Here is a 13,744-nt window from a genome sequence, read left to right as displayed (position 1 = left end):
CTGTGATACCAGCGGATTTCACTTCTTGGTGATGACTTCAGCTGCCTGTGCTTGTGCCTGTGCGCTTTGTATCGCCTCATCTCGGCGGTTTCCGTCCGTATACGACGTTTCTTCGTGCCACTGTTAGCAACCAAACACCAAGTATCGGTCGTGCACCTTAGCCGGAGCTGGAAGGATAAAATTAGAGACAAAACTTACACAATATGGTACGCATGGATGCTGTTGTCCTTCAGCGCCTCTCTCATCTTCCCGAGGTATGCTTGTACTTCAGTATACGACCACTGCAGACACACGGTAAGCTTTTAGTTGCATGATAATGTAGGTGTGGAGACTAACGTTTAGTACTCTCGTCAACAAGGCCATTGACCAGCCCTCGATACCCTCCTGCCAATGTATGCGATTCCATTCCCCGACACTCTTTGTGAACGGGTCTTTAGCCCACGGTCCAACAGGATACCTGTATACTGTCTCGACAATATCTACGAAGCCAGCATCTGTAACATATCCTTTGATCTGCTCGTGAATCCTGAGATCCTTCCCAAACTTGTCGCCAGCCTCAAGTGATACCTTTCCCCACTGGTCAAAGATGCTGCCTTCCTTGACGCTACCATCATCTGACTTCAGAACCACGGACATCTCAAGCTGCTGATACCAGCCTCCAGGGACAAGGTTGCTATATCATGTCAGCACATGAAGCTATAACAGGAAGAAGGGCTGCTGCTCACTCTAGAACCTGCTGGTAGAATGCTGGCCAATCCGCAACACTTCCATACATAGCGCGGACGTGAATGAAGTCGAACGAATTCTTCGAGTAACCCCAATCCGGATCGCAGGCATCATTGATCTCGAAGCGCAAGTTCGGCGCCACCCACTGCGGCTGTATGGGCGAGAGGTCGAACCCAGTCACCCGTGCGGAGGGGTATTGATCTGCGAAATCCATGGCCCAGATACCGGTGCCTGTGCCAATGTCGAGGACATTTTGGGGATTGTCGCCAATGGGCGCGAGGAATAGCCTGTCGCCCATTGTCAACAGGAACAGGTGATGTGCAATATCGAGCTGGTTACTCTGCTGCTCGTCGTTTGGACCCCAATATTCCCCGTCTTTGTATGCATGGTACCGCCGGTTATTCTCGTATCGGTACTTTGTGATATGCGAAAGCAGCGATGTTGTATCGCTCTGGAGAGAACCGCTGTCGTAGGCAGAATCGCCATCTTCTTCGAATGTATCGTCGATGGTGATCTCTTCATCTGATCCTACTGATGGCTGAGGGGATGGTGCTCCTTGATATGACGACGGACGGCCTGGTTGGTGCTCCACAGGAGGCGCAGCGCTATTTATTGTCTCGAAAGAAGGTTCCGGTAGCTTACCCGTAGCTAGCTCAGGGTCTATCGAAGCCGTGGCTGTTGGTGGCGTGGATTCGGCCGCCGTGATCGACGTTCCGATGGAATCCTCGACCATGACGTTGACGACTGTGATCGCAAATATATTCGGAGACGTCGGGGAAGGTCAGTACTGGATGAGCAGAGATATAATTGTGACCTTTCTTTGAGGTCGTACCCAATATCTCGCTTAAGAACTAAGTCTGATCGACTCGTGGTGTGGTCCCAACGCAAGGGATCCCACTACCAGTCACACACCGTGCAATAACACCAATCACAAATATATCCACCTTATATCACATATCACACTGATCGCACTGATCACACTCATCACACAGCTTTGAGCTCACCTCTCGGTATTCTCGGTATTCCACTCATCATGTCCGGGTTAGACATCCCAGGCAAAGTGGCGGTCGTCGTTATTGGTCTGGTTTCAGCCTGGCTGATCCAGAGAGCTGTCACTGGCCTGTCCAATCTGTTTTGCCACCCACTCGCTGCCTTTCCAGGCCCAAAGGCTGCAGCCTTTACAGCCTGGTACAAGACATATCAGGAGCTTTATCTTGGCAGATCTTGGATTGATGTGCTCCAGGAGTTGCATACCAAGTATGGTAGGTAGGGAATGGATCGTGGGCTTGCCTGGTGCTGCTGGGATGCTGGCTGACTGGCAATTAAGGCAAAATCGTTCGTGTTGGTCCCAACGAGGTACACGGCTTCTCTTTTTCGTGTCTTACGCTTTCCCTTGCTTCCTTATTTGTGTTTCATTTATTTGCATTTCCATAACTGGCGCCAAGAGATTGGAACCCTTCCCCGGATTCCCACGAGTCATGTCCCTTGTGGGTACCTGTTCTAACGGCATTCTAGCTCCACTTCTCAGATCCAGCCGCATATAGTGAGATATACAGCAATAATAATCGATGGAATAAGGAGGCGGACCTCTATCATAGCTTTGGGGAGGACCGCTCGTCGTTTGGATTTCTGACATATGCGGAATCCAAACAGCGGAAGGATATCATGGCCCCCCTGTTCTCACGTCGAGCTATCTGTGAACTCCAGGGCCTGGTGCAGGGCAATGTACGACCGCTCTCACCACGTTATTAACATCGATAGCTTATTAGAGACTAATTTGCATGCAGGTTGACCGATTATGCAAAATCCTCGCTATTAACAACGCAGCTGGGAAATCGTCCGATCTTTTCTTTGGGCTCCGGTGTTTCACTATGGATACCATCACCTACTTCTGCTTTGCAAAGTCTGTAGATGCCCTCGCTGAACCAGACTTCAAGGCCCCTATTATTGAAGCCATGGAGGCGTCCCTGCCCGCATTCGTCGTGTTTAAGCACTTTAGCCTTATCCGTAAAGCAGTATTTGGTATGCCACCATGGCTTAGCGTTCTCACCAGCCCACAGACTGCGGGGTTAATACACCTCCAGCAACTGCTTGGTGCACAGGTGAATGAGGTTGTGAAAAATCCCGAGGCCTTAAAAGATTCACCACATCGGATTATTTACCATGAGCTGCTCAGTACCAAAGCCAGCAAGGGGGAACCGCTTCCGTCTGCAGGTAGCCTGTACGAAGAGGCCCAGGCGTTGATGTTTGGTGGTGCTGACACGACTGGTAACGCTCTCATGCTAGGGACATTCCACTTGCTCGGATCCCCTGGTTACGTAGACAGGTTGAAGGAAGAGTTGTACAGCGCCTGGCCGGTTCTTGACGAACCGCCCAAATTGGAGGAATTGGAGAAGTTGCCATTCCTGGTGAGAATGTTCTATCTTATTTTGTTGATCTGTCTGGCTAACGAAGCAAGACCGCTGTGATCAAAGAATCCCTCCGTATCAGCCCCGGCGTCGCCTCTCCCTTACTCCGCGTGGTTCCTGCCACTGGCGCAACCGTCACAGGTGCCTACATTCCTCCAAATGTGAGTCACGCTTTTCCCTGGGCGAGTATTCAATCGTTGACGTTTCGCAGACCATTGTGGGCATGAGCGGTACTTTCGTCCACAGTTCCAAAGCAATCTTCAAGAACCCCGAAACCTTTGATCCCGAGCGTTGGCTCAAAAAGGATTCGGCATCTCTCGAGAAGTGGCTCGTTGCGTTCTCCAAGGGACCGAGGATGTGCATGGGACAGAAGTAAGCTCGGCGCTGTATACCTTTGACTTATTCCAGGATGTACCACTAATGTAATGATAGTCTTGCAAACTGTGAAATGTACCTCGTATTTGCCGCTCTCTTTCGACGCTTTGATCTGGAGCTAGATGGGACCAGGTAAGACATGATCCATAAAACCGAAGTGTGTAACTAACACGTTTCCTTTTAGCGTCGATGATCTGACCTGGAGGGAATGCTTCTTGCCACACTTTCAGGGACGGCATTTACAAGCTTTCTGCCGGCCCGTTGCGAACTAAACGTCTTCCTTGCGCCAAATCCCATCTAACGATATAGGGTGTGCGAGACGAGGGAACGTACAACACCAACCTCTCTACGCCACCTTCATTTCGCCTTCGACCCAAAAGTTGTTTTTGATCAGCACTTTGATTTTAATCTGCAATTCAAGCGAGCGAGCACAGCGGTCCCACTCACGAGTTATGGCCTCTGACGAAAAGTTATACCCCATTGTGGCATTTCTCCACATAACATCTTGGATAGATGAGGAGACCACAATATTTATGATAGGATAAACAACGAGAATTCTCATGTCACCGTTTGCTTATTGTTCCCGTTTCTCTCCCGTGCAGGCTCCACCCAGATTTCAGCTCGCACGAATCACAATAAGAACGACATCACACCGGGTCGTGCAACGACGACACAGTATCGTATGAATACGTACACGGCTCATGCCTCTTGATAAATCTAAAATTTTCAATATGTCTACAGCGCCTGGATCACACGCTCCTCAATCCCCCTCACAACATCCACCGTTGTGGTTTGGCTCGCCATCACATAGAATACATTCCCCAGCACGCGCGAGTGGATCCCAAACCCGCCCTCGACGCGGGAGAGCGCAGATTGCAGCCCTATCGCTGCGGTGGATGTGTACCCTGCAAACGCATGTAAGCATGTTCCCAATTAAAGCATATAAATGGGAGGGGGTAAAAAACAGAAAGGAAGACATACCAGGGTTTTCATCCCGTAACTTAATAGCAAGCACAGACCCAAGCGCAACCACACTCTCTACCTCTGTATGGCGTGATACACTGTCTAAGAACGTTGGGGACCACATACTCCACACCCCGTCCTTCCCACCGGATGCACTATCCACCTTCGTCTTCCCCCACGGCGCCCTGAATGCCTCCCACTCCTCACCGCTCTCAATCCGCAACAACTCCTTCACCGATGCCTCGGCAACTGCACACCCAACCGCATGGGCTGTGTAACTGTGTCCATGTAGAAGGGCATCGCGTTTCTCATCTCCCAGGAAGACGTCGTAGATAGACTCACTCGCGACGGTGGCGGCGAGTGGGACAAGCCCACCGGTTAAGAGCTTGGCGTGCACCGAGATGTCGGGTTGGGTGCCAAGGAGGGTGGATGGGCTGAAGGGGCCGAGGCGGGTGATGCCTGTGAAGACTTCGTCGAAGAGGATGGGTAGACCGGTCCAGTTGTTTGGGTCGGTTGGGGCAGGGGAGGCGGAGAATAGGGAGTGTGAGTCCCGGATGGTGTTTATGAGAGTGCGTTGGAAGAGGGGGTCGCTAGGAAGGATTAGTTGGTGTGTGAAAAGGGAGGGGCTAACGAGAACTTACACAAGGAGCATGCCACCGGCGCCGAGCATGATAGGCTCCATGACAAGCGCGCCGAAAGTCTTTCCTTCCACGCGTACGAGCCTGTCCAGTGTTTCGAGGATGTGCTTCTTATACGTCTCCGCAGCAAGCGACTCATCTCGAGCCTCCATATCAAACACCTCATCCAGCGACTTAAACCTCATTGCCGGCCCAAACTCTCCCTCGCCCCCCTCAGGCGGCTCAACCACCCACTCCCCCTCCTTCATCTTAACCTGCGGGAAATCAAACCAGTGACCACGCCCACGGTACCAATGCACACGCTCATTATACGTCGACGGCTCGGAGCAATCCATCGCTCCAATCGTGTCTCCGTGGTAACTGCCCTTCAGCCCAATCACACCCACCTCTTGCGATTCCTCATACCCATACCGCACCGACGCGGCTGTCAACGCCATCTTAACCGCTACCTCGACGCCCGTGCTCCCGTTGTCGGAGTAGAACACCCGCTGCATCCGCGGATTCCGTAGGTTTTCGAGCAGAAGCTCTGCCAGCGCAAGGGCCGGCTCATGGATCGCTGATGCGAACATCACGTGGCCGTAGCGACCAGCGGCGTTGGCAGCGGCGAGGGAAAGAGCGGGGTTACCGTGTCCTAGGCCCTGGGTCCACCAAGATGCGGAGCCGTCGAGGGTAGGTTGCAGGACGGTCTCGGAGGATGGTGGTGAGACGGTCTGGAAGAAGTCGCCGTGGGCGGAGTCGACGGTCATGAGTTTGTCAGGGGTGATGCCGCGGTGCTGTGTGAAAGGGTACCAGATGTGTTTGTGGGCTTTGTCGGCCATTGAGTCGAGCCTGTCGAGGCGGGAGGTGTGAGAGGTGGAGAGGGAGGTTGCCATGTCTATGACGGATTTGCGCTCGCTCATTTCTAGGTAGTAGTCTGCCATACGCGCCTGATCGGTCTCTTTGCTGCTCTCCTGTGGCGGGGGTGGGGGGAGCGAGAGCACGGAGATGCCGCGCTCGCCGAAGTAGTCGCGAAGATACTCATGATTCTGATATTGCTCATCCTCGAATAGTAGAACGGAGTTGAGGTCGTAGCCCCTGATATGGAGGGACTCGAAGGCCGATATGGATGACGAGATGCCTCCAAGGCGGTGGTCACCTACTAACAAGACGGGCAGGCGCAGAGGCCTGTATAGATCCGCCTGTGAGCTCCCAGACGGCGTAGGAGAATGCACCCCGCCAGCTGTCTCGACAAGCAGCGTCCCCTTTCCATCCTGAGAACACGATGTCACGTGCGCCTGGATCTTTTCTCGAATTGACGAATCAGAGAGCGGCTAGAAAGTGATTAGCAACTTTGATATTGACTGACTCATAAATTCTTCATCTCGGCATCTCACAGTAGCGCCCCTCGCGGCAATATGCGGGCTCACGGGCTCTCCAAACTGAAATAATGTCTTTGTCTTCGTGCTCGGCGAGAACCGCGCGAGGTGTCCGTCATCGGCGTCGTCGAGCGGGCCCGTCGACACTGGCTTCAGGTACCAGACGGGTTCCTGGGGGAAAGCGTGATGTAGCGCGCCGCACAAGATGGTCGACATGACCGTCTTTCCCACGCCGGTATTCGCGCCATAGATCTGATATGCGCGCAGTGAGCGGCGCAGAACAGATCCCGTGATTCCAGAGGCGGGCATGCTGCTAGTTGGTGTTCGGTGGTCGCCGCCTGTGATCGGCTACTAGGAACAACAAATCGTAGGGGTCGGGATCTCGCCAACCATCAACCGCCGAGATATTTTACAGGGCAATATAACTTTGGCTTTGGTTGAGATGGTCGTATTTTACTCAACCCCAACGCTTTTTTTGTTGTTGTAGTCAGCGATTTATATCTTACATACACATGCTTATACCCACCCCTAGTTCCCGTATTATCCACATTATTATCGTTAAAGTCGGTTCACAGGGCTAATGCTCGGCTACGAACGGCGCTCCACGATGTCTAAAATATAAAATATGGGCCTCTATCCACTCCCCACTCCGCGGTCCAGACCTAACGACATCCATATAGCTACTCATATCCATCCGAAGCCCGTCCCCTCCCTCTCTCCCCTCTAAGTCCGCCGTCCCTCCCCCTAAATCATCATGGCCGACCCCCCAGCTGACGCCCTCGCAACTTCCATGCGCCTCAACCTTTCCAAGCGCGCCGCCAAATCTTCCCTTCGTGCCCTCACCCTCTCCCCTCCCACCTCCACCGACTTCTCCTCCAACGACTTCCTCTCCCTGTCATCCTTACCAAGTCTCCATGCCTCCTTCCTTGCCCACCTCAACTCCTCACCCCAACGCCTTGGTAGCGGCGGTTCCCGCCTCCTCGACGGGAACAGCGCGTACGCGGAGACCCTCGAGTCCGATATCGCCTCCTTCCACGGCGCCGAGGCCGGATGCCTCTTCAACGCCGGCTTCGATGCCAATGCGGGCTTCTTCGCATGTGTGCCCCAGCCGGGCGACGTAGTCGTCTATGACGCTGCCATTCACGCCAGCGTGCACGAAGGGATGCGTCTCTCACGTGCTGGAGCCCGCCTGTCCTTCCGGCACAACGACGTTGAGGATCTGAAGCACGTGCTTGAGGGGGTCCTGGCGGGAGATGCGCTCGTAAGGACGGGAAAACGGAGCGTTTTCATCGCGGTGGAGAGTCTGTATAGTATGGATGGTGACCTAGCGCCGCTTGCTGCAATTGTGGAAGCTGTAGAGAAGCTGTTGCCCTTGGGAAATGGCAAGATCATCGTGGATGAGGCGCATTCGACTGGCCTATATGGCGAGAACGGGCGCGGGGTGGTGTGTAGTCTTGGCCTCGAACGGCGGGTATTTGCGCGCCTGCATACGTTCGGGAAGGCGCTGGCGTGTAATGGAGGTATGCTCATGCCCCACTGGTTGACTGGTGTTCGCTGAGCTGATGATGGTGTGAAGCGATTATGCTCTGCTCGCCGCTGACGCGGGAGTATCTGATTAACTATGCGCGCCCGCTCATCTACACGACTTTCATGTCCTACCCTTCACTCGTAGCTATCCGCACCGTTTATGATCTCATGATAGATGGTGGAACTGTCACTGTATGTTGCTCCCCCTGCTTTTTTCCTCCCTTACTTACACCTAGCCAGCCTGCGGCACATATGTGGGCGTTAGTATCGCACCTTCACACACGCCTCCTTGCCCTCTCACTATCGCCATCGCACCCCCTTCTGCGCATCCCACACCTCTGTCCTGAATCCCCTATTTTCTCATTGCTCACGCCGCGACCGCGCGACTTGGCGAGGGAGTGCCAGGCGGCAGGGTTTATGGTGCGCGCTATTGTGGCGCCAACTGTTCCGGTAGGAGGAGAGAGGGTAAGAGTTTGTTTGCATGCGGGGAATAGTTTCGAGGAGGTGGAGAGGTTAGTAGGGGTTGTAGGGAAGTGGGTGGGGAGGATGGAGGCGGAGGGGGCAGAGAAAGCAAGGTTATAGATGGGAATTGTACGATAGAGGATAATATCAAATGGGCGAACAAAAAGTGAAACCACGGATATATAACAGAATAATATAAATCCAAGAACCAATATAAAAACAGATATATAAATAGCCACAAGCAAAAAAAACCGAAAGCGGAAACCCCCAACCTGCCGAAAGAAGCGGGTAGTGGAGTAAGTGCTGATATGATAAGTTACCTAGTATTTCTTATCCACCAGCAATCGCGACTTCCAGACGAACTTTCTCAAGAATACTCACATCTTCAATCCATCAATTATACGAGGAATCCATCAATTATTCGCGAACTATTATCTATAATATAATCAAGATGGCTCAAGCGTCTAGTCAGGACTGGAACAGAGGCGAAAAATCGGGTCTTGTATCAATAGGTTCTCACAGTCTCTACATGGCAGTGTCGGGTCCCGACCGACGAGAAGGCGAACCAATCGTCGTGTTGATGACAGGCCTTGGGAGTACCATCGACGAATGGGTGGCCGTACGACGACTCATTGAACCATTTTCACGGGTCTTGTTTTACGATCGATCAGGATTGGGGAAAAGCGAGGGACCAGCCAATGCTCCAAAAGCTATCAGCGCCGTCTCTATAGCCACGGAGCTCGACACCCTCCTCAAAAATGCAGGCATCGATCCACCATATGTTATACTGTGTCATTCTCGAGGCGGCATTACAGCAAGAGAGTTTCTGCATTTACGCCCCAATGATGTTGCGGGAATGGTATTCGTCGATGCGAACCAGGAGAATACGTTTACGGGTCACGAGGACTTCCCTTCGCCAGGTTTCGAAGCCATGTTAATTGGCATTGATTACTACGAGATTGCGGGTATCAAATCAAATACCCCGCTCTCGAAGGAAGAATTTCAAACTGTGTTGGATATACAAGGAAAACCTTCGACCGCGATCACTTCGAAGGCGGAGGAGGCAGGCGCAAAAGGAGATTCCTCAGTTCTGGCAGCAAAGAAGCAGCTTCAAAACCAAGCTTTAGGAAACAGGCCAGTCAGTGTTATCCACGCCAACACAGCTCGAGATTTTCAGCGGCTGTATGAAGCTGGTATTGAGGCGGGCAATGGATCTGAAAGTGACCGTCAGGAGTTTCGAGATATTGTGGAATTCTGGAGAGAGACTTCGACTATGCGTGCCAAAGAGATACTGGGTCTTTCAAGTGTGCATAACTTTCGAGATGCAACGGACAGTGGGCATAATATTCAGCTCCTTGAGCCGGAACTGATTGTTGACGAGCTGAAGTGGGTTTATAATCATCCGGCAAAGAAGGATTAGGACGGATGGGTGTTTTGCTTTTTAGTGTTGAGTTCAATCAGACAAGTCTTAAAACAACGAGAATATGTCCCCATTGCAGCCCAGAATTACTCATAAAATCCTTCAACCGCTGAGAGCGCCATCCCTACGCTAAAGGCGCTAGAGTAGGTTACGCTACATATCGCCAATGCGAAGCTTTCGCCCCCATCTTTCCCCGCCTTCCTTCGCGCCTCCAGCTCCCTAATTACAGTGCCTGTGCTTGGCGGCGTGCGCTAATCACATATGATAGCTGGAGCGCATTCTCACAACATTGTTAGCTCCCACGTCATCTACGACGGATTGGATTTCAAATACAAGAAACGAACTTGTGTGAGGAACGGCCATGTGAAGAAGAAAAAATGTGTCCGTAGGGCAACCTGCTGATGAGATCTGACTTCTCATGTGGTTGCACTATATGCCCATGCCGGCATATACAGCCATATTACTAGCATTGCATAGAACAAAAGTGCATTCCACATGACATGCGACCAGTTGCAGCAACGAGCACCCTTCGTCGTATGGTACACGTGTTACGAAATAGGCAGTTAGGGGTGAGTGATTCGGGCCTATCCAACCTCAAGGGGCCTTCGTAGGATTCTCGCCAAGGAGGATTCCCGCTGTACAAGATTTCATGCAAGTAAGCCTATAACCGCCACCATTTAACTCTATGTTTAAGGAATAGATGTGGGGAACCAGCTATAAATTATGTAAAGTCAACCCAGTATATAAACCCCTCTTCCCACATCCTTTCTCCATCCCGAACTCTTATACCACAAAAGGCATATTTCCAATAACAAACATAACCATCACCGTCAACATGAAGCTCACTCTCGTCTTTGCCGCCCTCCTCGCCGTTGCCTTTGCGGCACCCGCCATTCAAGCTGAGGCAGAGAAACGCCAGGACAACTGCGGCATCTGCTGGGAAGGTGAGAAGCTGTGCTGGGACTGCACTGATGGGACCTGCGGTTATGACCCTAGCCCTTGCTAAATATTTACGTGTATGGCAGTAATTTTGAATGATATTCGGTATCTAATGGTTGCTTAGCTATTGAGATCTCGCTCTTTTTGCAATGAAACTAGCGGCCTAACTCCCGTTCTTGAGGCGTTGACGTGAATTGCTGGTGGGAGGGAAACTATGAAAATAACAATATAGAGCTTCCATAGCTCAATAAAAAACCAACCTGGCACCATCTCACATCTTTCGACCTGTATAGTCCATTTTTGCAACCGTTGCGGGAGTGCCACTTTTATCCGCCAAAGTTTCATCAGCAAACTCGATTCCAGCGTCCATGAACTTATTTATCTCAAACAGTTCAGCAAATCCATTTTTCTGTAGAGTCTTAATAGCAGACATTACCCACGTAACACAGTTCTGCTCCGGCATGACATTTTTTTGAGGGACTGGGATCGACTGAAGGCGTGTTCGAATTTCTGATATCTCAACCCCATTCGGAATCTTTCCAATCATAATCAAGCCGAGTAAGCTGCCACTAATGGTAGGGTTGCTCCGAAAAATCATTCATGGTTTGGATTAAGATCAATCCTGGTTTCTGGATCTGGCCTGGCTGCATCACTGACATCGAATGAGTAGCAATCAGGTTCCTTGTAGACTTTTGGTGAGATGAGAATCCCCCAATGGTATGCGGCGTAACCCAGTCGCTGTCTGTTTTCTCCGAGCGAAAGGACGCCACGATAATGAATTGAGACAAATACTCGGCGTTTATTGCTCATGTTTCTGATGGTGTGATATTTGTTGAGTTCCTTTCGAGTTCCTTTTCGTCGCTACCAACACTATTGGCGCTTATAACAACTAACAAATACTCGCGCCGCCCAAAAGTCCGAAAGAGGGGTTGTCTTTGCCGAGAATCTATATCAACTATTTAAGATGATAGGACTCTTCTCTTTATCTCTATTTTTGAGTCGCTGGCTTGTTGATTACAACACTGGGTGATTAGATGCCTCCTTTGAACACTTGGAGGAGGGATGTGCATATCAGGCAGCACAGGCGGCCGCAGAATAGACCCCACTGGGGTAGGTTTCCCAACTCACGGTTCCTCTCATACTCATATTTGAGTTGGAATCACTGCTGGTGGCCGACGCTTCAAAGGAACCACGATTTATGTGTCCAACCACAGAGTTTATCCCATTAGGCTGCCTTCTCAGAATTTAAGCCATAAATATAATAAAGATTCGGCTATATAATAATTCTCAAACATTACTGTGAAATTATACTCATCTTTGATCCTTGAATCAGACAATAAGTAGATCTATTTTATTTCGAATTATTAATTGTAACAAATAGTTACAATTTATTTAACAAGGCCGAGAACAAAAATTTCCATCGTAACAATACAAATAGACATGAAGGTTCTTAAAAACACCACCATTCTAACCCCAGACATAAACTTATACCTTCCTGACTATCCACTCCTTTGAAAACTTGTTGCAAATATCATCGGTATCATAATTCGGCACTTTCAACACAGAATTTAGTTCGTGGAACTTATGCATCCACTTAACAAGTGCCAGCAAACCACGAGACTCCTTTTCTATGCCATTTCATTTGTGTGGTCTCCTTGCTCCTTTTTCAATACCCATGTGTGGGGTTCCCTTGCGATTTTTCCAACTTTCTGGCTATAATTGCCTGTGAAATCGGTTGGGTCCCCATCATCGTTAGAATGCGGATATGGCATCTATTTAACACCGGTTAGCAAAGTAAAAAGAAGGTGGTGGTTTGATTCTATGATAACTTACTCTTCCGCTACGTGCCATTTCGACAGCTTACATAACTACACAGCAGCTCTCACTGTGGTCTGGTTTGGTATACAGTAATTAGTAACCATAAAAGCTCAAGTGGTGCCATGGAATACCTACGTTTGCCACACTTATCTTCTTCCCCAACCGTTTGTTCAAAACACCCACTAGTCCTGCACGTATCTATGACAAGTGATAACAACGTTAGCTGGTACTTCACATCCAATTCCAGTTATGTTAGGTAAAATTTAACCCGAAAAGAACTGAAATACTTACGTCCATCGCAAAACATTGATTCAATTGATCTGATATTCCTACAGCCAGCTACGGTACATGAATCTACAGGCGCCACATTGTCAGCAATCGACGTAGTTAATGTAACTCATAGTTTCTGACATTGGGGACTTACGGCCATAACAACGGGTATACCCAAAAGTCCAAATTTGGACAGGGCAGGTTCCTCCATTCGTGAAGGGAACAGTGCACTGATCTGTGTTGAGGACATAACCGTCAGGTTTAGTACAGCCCAATCAATGGCCCATGGAAACTTACGGTCCTTACAACTTGTCATCTCCGGCGTTCTAATAGGTGCACCGCAGCCTTCCTTTTCTGTATGAACCCGACATGTATCTGAAAAAATGCCAGTCAGCAAGCTATCATTTTCTAGCTCCTGAGATAGGGAACACTTACGGATTATACAAAATAGCCTTGGCCAAGCTGTCGGGTTGTTGCATGCTAACGGATAGGAGCACGTATCTATGTAATTTTATTAACATCAAGGTAGGTCTTGGTTCCAGTCGAGGAAATCCTCAGGTACAAGCAGAGTGAGAGAGTGATATCAGCACTGGTGGACTTACGCATATTGCAAAACGTACTGTTTGCACATACATCAGTCGGGCAGCCTCTCGCCCGACACTTTTCTCCCGCCGCCATGCTTGACGTCCGTTCTTTCAACGTATTGACCAGAAGCATGTGTCTTGAGCGTGAATCAACGAAATGAAAATCAAAAAGTAAAAAAAGCACAGAGAAAATAACGACGACTTGGACCTCCTACAAACACCCTTCCTCCGAGACGAGCACCAGACGGAGTTATAAGCA

General features: G+C 50.2%; 5 protein-coding genes across 5 annotated transcripts; 3 read left to right on the top strand and 2 right to left on the bottom strand.

The window, feature by feature from the left end:
• Window positions 1-116: 116 nt before the first annotated feature.
• Window positions 117-1,459, bottom strand: VE01_08930 (uncharacterized protein; the record flags this gene model as incomplete). The annotated part of the gene is made up of 2 exons (XM_059464019.1): window positions 117-673; window positions 726-1,459. 2 exons carry the CDS (start codon window positions 1,457-1,459, stop codon window positions 268-270), a joined length of 1,140 nt encoding a protein of 379 aa, XP_059319356.1. The 3' UTR covers window positions 117-267.
• On the top strand, window positions 1,412-4,257 carry VE01_08929 (uncharacterized protein). The gene is made up of 8 exons (XM_018278347.2): window positions 1,412-1,988; window positions 2,054-2,082; window positions 2,242-2,451; window positions 2,514-3,134; window positions 3,185-3,295; window positions 3,346-3,506; window positions 3,567-3,641; window positions 3,694-4,257. Exons 1-8 carry the CDS (start codon window positions 1,760-1,762, stop codon window positions 3,779-3,781), a joined length of 1,524 nt encoding a protein of 507 aa, XP_018126658.1. The 5' UTR covers window positions 1,412-1,759; the 3' UTR covers window positions 3,782-4,257.
• Window positions 3,964-6,946, bottom strand: VE01_08928 (uncharacterized protein). The gene is made up of 4 exons (XM_018278346.2): window positions 6,484-6,946; window positions 5,114-6,420; window positions 4,491-5,062; window positions 3,964-4,414 (listed from the first exon to the last, which is right to left on the bottom strand). Exons 1-4 carry the CDS (start codon window positions 6,772-6,774, stop codon window positions 4,245-4,247), a joined length of 2,340 nt encoding a protein of 779 aa, XP_018126657.1. The 5' UTR covers window positions 6,775-6,946; the 3' UTR covers window positions 3,964-4,244.
• Window positions 6,582-8,691, top strand: VE01_08927 (uncharacterized protein). The gene is made up of 3 exons (XM_059464018.1): window positions 6,582-7,985; window positions 8,042-8,184; window positions 8,233-8,691. Exons 1-3 carry the CDS (start codon window positions 7,220-7,222, stop codon window positions 8,572-8,574), a joined length of 1,251 nt encoding a protein of 416 aa, XP_059319361.1. The 5' UTR covers window positions 6,582-7,219; the 3' UTR covers window positions 8,575-8,691.
• A 63-nt stretch (window positions 8,692-8,754) lies between these two features.
• Window positions 8,755-9,998, top strand: VE01_08926 (uncharacterized protein). The gene has a single exon (XM_018278344.2). It carries the CDS (start codon window positions 8,906-8,908, stop codon window positions 9,872-9,874), a length of 969 nt encoding a protein of 322 aa, XP_018126663.1. The 5' UTR covers window positions 8,755-8,905; the 3' UTR covers window positions 9,875-9,998.
• The last annotated feature ends 3,746 nt before the right edge of the window (window positions 9,999-13,744 follow it).

Source organism: Pseudogymnoascus verrucosus (genome assembly GCF_001662655.1).
Source record: "Pseudogymnoascus verrucosus strain UAMH 10579 unplaced genomic scaffold scaffold_55, whole genome shotgun sequence".
In the NCBI taxonomy this organism is placed as follows: Eukaryota; Fungi; Ascomycota; class Leotiomycetes; order Thelebolales; family Thelebolaceae; genus Pseudogymnoascus; species Pseudogymnoascus verrucosus.
Note: the sequence above shows the minus strand (reverse complement) of the source record. Positions and strands in the feature narration are given on the sequence as shown.